General features: G+C 37.4%; 1 protein-coding gene across 2 annotated transcripts in view; it reads left to right on the top strand.

Annotated features, from left to right (window-relative positions):
- rcan3 (regulator of calcineurin 3) overlaps positions 1-6,040 on the top strand; it is a 29,513-nt gene that overhangs the window by 9,532 nt on the left and 13,941 nt on the right. Inside the window, exon 1 of one of the 2 annotated variants that reach the window (XM_016529571.1) lies at positions 749-1,003. The exons of the other annotated variant lie outside the window; for it this stretch is intronic. Coding sequence (XP_016385057.1) covers positions 917-1,003 — 87 coding nt within the window. The 5' untranslated portion in view covers positions 749-916. Of the gene's footprint in view, positions 1-748; positions 1,004-6,040 lie in introns of those variants that run through there. 2 annotated transcript variants of the gene reach the window in all.

Raw genomic sequence — 6,040 nt, 5'->3', positions numbered from 1 at the left:
ATCAAAGTTAATCACAAATAGCTTTTCCATAAGCTGAGGGAATACTAGTATATAAAAGGTGCACAGTGCATGCACACACCTTTATTATAATATAAACTCCTTTTAAAAAAGTAAACTGAAATTGCTCTGTTATGACACAACTTAGCATAATTATCCAGCAGGCACACTGTTGCAATTGTTCCCTCTGAAAGGATGCGACTTTTGTTCACCAGCATATGAACAAAACTTACTTTTGTGGTAACTTAAAACTTTAAAACACTATTAGATATATTATCACATAATACATAGAATTAACTGATTTAAAATTGTCAAGACTTCCCAGCCTTTTGTTTTGACTTCCTTAAGAGATCATGCTGTGAATGGGTGTATCAGATCCCCTCCTGTAATTCACATCTTTATTTATTTATTTAAGGTCTGTGGTCATTCTGGCAGGATTCTGAGGTAATTTTATAAATTAGGAATTTATGACATATGTTTCCCCTCTATTACTACAAGTTTAGTTGTCACCTGGAACTGTTTCATGTACTGTTAGTAAATCAGAGGAGCAGGACAACAATGACGGCATCGTTTGTTAGCAAAACCGAACCGTTCTGCGGCGTTCTGCGTTCACTTATCTGAGGAGCGCGTGCACATCAGAATAGAATCAAACAAAGAAGTCGGTGACGTCAATGTGGCGGCTGAGCGCTCTGATTGGTCAGTGCGGATGAACCTGAGCAGCCTTCAAGCGCTCACAGAGCAGCATCTCAGTCAGAGACAGCCAGAGAGTTTGGGTCAGTCACCTCACCAACAAACAAAATACTTTCATTCTCAGAGAGCCGCACAGATACAGAAAGAAGACGAGCGAGAAAGAAAATAAGCATAGGGAATAAAAGACCAAATTTCTTTATTTATCTGTTTAAGAGCTGCAAAAGAGGGCATGCCATCGATAAACATGAAATTGGAGATGTTGACGCTCATCGCCTGCGATGTAGACACGGAGGTGTTTACGTCGGACAAAATGCAGGTACTGCAAGTTTATCTATAAACAAATTAAAAAAGAAAAAAAATAGTAAATGCATGCTGTGTTTATGAACGGTCTGTGTCTGTGCGCGAGGAGCGCTTTCACTGCATGCGCGCGGTCTGTGTGACGTTGCACGCCGCCAGTTCATTGTTTCTCATCGCAGGAATTTTTCTCAATGAATCCGCAGTTCACATTAACATTCTGCTGCATGCGCACTGATGGCGTCAATGCTCTGAACGACCTCGATGCGGAGCTGCTCCTGACGGGCTGCGCCAGCCGTTTGTATGGGATGAGGCAGCTGGTGTGCACACTTAAGTTGCATTACATTAAGGCATAGTTCAAACCATAAATGACAATTATGTAATCATTTACTCACCTTCATGTTGTTCCAAACCCTTCTTTTTCTTTCTGTAGAGCAAAATGAGCAGAATTCACTTTCATTGTATGCCCAAAAACTGTGAGTTCATGACATTATTCCTAACATTTGCCTTTTCATTTTTGTGTGTGATCTATACCCTTAAAAACCAATTCTTTTATAATCCGCTGAGATCTGCTCCAGACGCAATTGTTCCTGCATACACACTCACTTTTGCCTTTTGCAGGTATGTCAGGTAGAACTCGCAGGAATTTTTCTCAATGAATCCGCAGTTCACATTAACATTCTGCTGCATGCGCACTGATGGCGTCAATGCTCTGAACGACCTCGATGCGGAGCTGCTCCTGACGGGCTGCGCCAGCCGTTTGTATGGGATGAGGCAGCTGGTGTGCACACTTAAGTTGCATTACATTAAGGCATAGTTCAAACCATAAATGACAATTATGTAATCATTTACTCACCTTCATGTTGTTCCAAACCCTTCTTTTTCTTTCTGTAGAGCAAAATGAGCAGAATTCACTTTCATTGTATGCCCAAAAACTGTGAGTTCATGACATTATTCCTAACATTTGCCTTTTCATTTTTGTGTGTGATCTATACCCTTAAAAACCAATTATTTTATAATCCGCTGAGATCTGCTCTAGACGCAATTGTTCCTGCATACACATACTCACTTTTGCCGTTTGCAGGTATGTCAGGTAGAACTGCACGCATTCACCTATCATACTGCAATAATCGATGATAAAGCTTAGTTTGGCTTGTAATTGGTAATGGCGCTTTATTTTAAATTGCATTGAGCATTTGTTAGGATTCCTCATTTGAAATGAGTCCAGAAGTGGGGCACCCAGACACACACTTTCATGCATTCCGGCATGAGCCAGTGCAGTTTTCTGCAGTGTGCAGCGCTGAAAATGCACAGATGCATTTTTATGTCAGGATTCGTAGATTTAATATTTAGAATTATATTATTATATATTTTTCTGTTACACCTTTAAACATTTGCCTCACTTAAACAAATACACAAGTTTTTGCATGGAAATGCATGTATGATGTTTGTGACAGTTGCTCAAATGAGTTTCACAAGAAGCGTGTGATACTAAAATTAAAAGAAAAAAGTGCCATTAAGCATGTGGTGTCAAAGTGTCAATCTAGTTTATGTGTTTTCCATGTTTGGTCAGTGTTTCTGTGCCGTAAACTGCAAATAGAGAGGCAGGCAGTCAGACAGACAGGTGTTTCTGTGCGGCTATATTGCAGACTGCAGTGGCTCTGCTTTGCCTGCAGTGTCCTGCCCTGAGCGAGAAACGACAGCAGTGAAAGAAAGACAACTTAAGATTTATGAAGAAAGTCCGAAAGAAAGATTGTCTGAAAATGTCAGTATGTGTGTGTATTGCTTCTAATCTGGGTTTTTGGCTCGGTTTGAGGACACAGGAGATTATAAAATGCAGCACGTGGGCAACAGTCACTGATTACACTGATCTCTGCACAACAGCTTGGTTTTGTTTTTTACTTTGTGTTTTTTATCCACCGCTTAAGGGTTTATTCATTTACTCTCTGCTCTGATTTTCTCACTGGACGGGAGCATTGAAAATTCACTTGATGTGTGTGTTTATATAAATAAATCGATAAGGCAGTGCATAATGAAGTTTTAACTGGTTTCATTAATGGATAAATTAAGGAATTAGAAATTATTTTCTGATAGGGTACATGTTGCATTTACATGAGATATTATGACGGATAGGTTCACATAGTCTGTTAACTTTTCATCGACATTTGTCAGACTTGTTAGTGGAGCAACTGGGATCTGAGCGCACTCACTGGAACAGGTGTGGCCTACAGTGTGCGTGTGTGTTCAATGGAAAATGATGTGCTATGGAAAATATGCAGACATCAGCACATTCAATCTGAAGGTTATGGGCAGGACTCTCAACATTCACGCATAAGCACACACATGCACATCCCCTCTAAATGGTTAACACATTAATGGCATGTTTGCTGAGGCCATAAACACATGACTTTTAAAGTTTGACCAGATTTTGGCGTGTTTGTATTTTACTTCGCACTGATTCCCATAAGAAGGAGTGAATGTCCATCAGGCATGATCAGTAGGCTCAATGTTCATAGCAGCTGTCAGATCTTGCCACCTTTCAGTGCACTTTATTTGTTTATGCTGGCTTTTTAATTGATCTGTTTGTCATTGAATGGTGGTTGCATGATGGTCAGTGATCTAGGTTTCGTCCCAAGTGGAAGTGACACGGGAATTTAAGAGTTCTAGAGTGACAGTTCTACTCTACTTGCCTTTGAGCAAAGCATGAGAGACTTTTCTTACAATTAGAGTGCTGTAAATCCCTTTGCAAGAAAGTCAAGTAACAGTTAGTGATGGTCAGTCTTTCAGCTGATGAGCCTTTTCAGCTTTGAATACATTTTTTTTATATTAGCTGGGATAATTGGTCCAGTCACAAGCAGCAGATCTAGGAAGAGAGATCTCTCTAATATCTAGAGAAAAGGCAGAGGGCTAATAAATAGGTCAGTAACATGATGTTAATTTTATTTTGCCCTGTCAATGTCTTAAATACAATTCATCTATAATGAGCATATTGTTAATTGCTCAAATAGATTTAATATAAATTCAAGAAAAAATGAGGGTGATACAGCTATCCTGATATCATAACGAAGAAAAAATTGCCTGGTTAAAGAATGAAATTGTTGAAAAGAAATGCTTACTACCCTAGTGAAAAGTAAATATACTAAAATGTGTTTGAAATACATTTATTTCATACTAAGTATGCTACTATACATTTACATATTTATTTTTAAAAGTACCCTGTAATTGTGCTATTAGTATACTAAACTGGTATACTTAAAGTCTGCTGAATTAGAACAACTAATTTTCAATGCACATTACTTGTGCAGAAGTAGTGCTGAAGTCCAAATAAAGATATACTTAAGTATAGGCTATTTGATTGTGCTAAAGTGGAACTATTGCAAGTTTACTTAAAGTACACTTCAAATATCTTGCATTTAAAAAACAATATTATTTAAAGATCATACAATGATCTTCCTCCAATCAATAGTGACATTAATAAATGTGCATTGTGCACAAGTAGTACTCCAAATAAAGTTTAATTATTATTTTTATATCAGTAAGTCTCAAGCGATTTGTCAGTAAATATGTTAATAGATTTGAACTATACTTGGTATGAAATAAATGTGTTTTATTTATATTATTTTTACTAGGGTAAGTAGTTTGGCATACTTTTTGTATGTGTGTGTGTAGAAAGAAACAGTAAAACAATTAAAACAGTTAACATATGTGAAAACGTTTTGTCTACCAAATTGCCAACATAGTGACATTAATAAATGTGCATTGTGCACAAGTAGTACTCCAAATAAAGTTTAATTATTATTTTTATATCAGTAAGTCTCAAGCGATTTGTCAGTAAATATGTTAATAGATTTGAACTATACTTGGTATGAAATAAATGTTTTATTTATATTATTTTTACTAGGGTAAGTAGTTTGGAATACTTTTTGTATGTGTGTGTGTAGAAAGAAACAGTAAAACAATTAAAACAGTTAACATATGTGAAAAAGTTTTGTCTACCAAATTGCCAACATGCAGTAAAAACATAAAACAAGGTCAATATGTGTGTATCAAGGTCAATGATGAGTGTTTTAATTTATCAGATAATTTGACCTTTTTATATTTTTATAAGACAAGGTTAATTCAGGTTGTTACATGGCATGTGTGACCCCAAAAATGTACCAGTATTTATGAATGAAGATAACTTTAAAAAATAAAAAATAACATCAACATTGAAACATTTGAAAATAATGATTAAGGTGCATATACACTCCTGAGTTTATTCTAGGGATAGGAAAAAGGGAAATTTTTCAAAGATTTTGATTTTGGACAGACTATAGTCAAATGCTAATATTCTCAAATTGACGATTAATCGACACTGCAGATATCTCTGTCTAGAGTGGGTGTCACAACAAATGGCACATTAGCTACAACAGTGAGTGACAGGTAAAACTGAAGGTAGCATAGGACTGAAGCATACCTGGATCAGGTTCTACTCAGGTAGGTAACAGGATCTGAGCTTTGGCAGGTGGGGAGGCTAAAGCCTGCAGCCTGAGATATAGGCCTGCAACAGCCATGCTAGGACTGTATGTCTCTCACTCTTTCTCTCTCTCTTCACTCATCTTAGATGGACCGATAGATGGATGAAACAGAAAGATGGATGGAGGAGGGAGGTTAGATACATCTGTAACCCAAGAGCATAGGCAGAGCTCAGATGTCACTCTGAAAGGTTAAAGGCATTCGTAGGTAATGATGACGTTAGACAAAAGGCTGCTGGCCACCCACTTGTGTCTGTTTTCCTGTGGGTCGTGTTACCAGCCAACACAGCCTGCACATTCTAGTCCTAGCACCTTCCTGAATCCTCAGCGCTTGCGGATGATAGAGCCAGGAATAAACAGCTACTGATGTGACAACCGCGCCGAATTATGTAACTTTGTGGTCAGAGAATTAAAGATACGTTCTGTAGGGTGGCACACAGTGTAATTGAAACTTGTACCTGTGTCTTTAGTTTTGTTATAAGTGTTGCTTAGATCAGGATATCCGGACATTTAAAAAACATTTATAATTTTACAATATATATATA

Source organism: Sinocyclocheilus rhinocerous, unplaced genomic scaffold (assembly GCF_001515625.1).
Source record: "Sinocyclocheilus rhinocerous isolate Xijiao unplaced genomic scaffold, SAMN03320098_v1.1 scaffold432, whole genome shotgun sequence".
NCBI classification, from domain to species: domain Eukaryota; kingdom Metazoa; phylum Chordata; class Actinopteri; order Cypriniformes; family Cyprinidae; genus Sinocyclocheilus; species Sinocyclocheilus rhinocerous.
The sequence above is the reverse complement of the archived record's forward strand: the minus strand, read 5'-3'. Positions and strand labels throughout refer to the sequence as shown.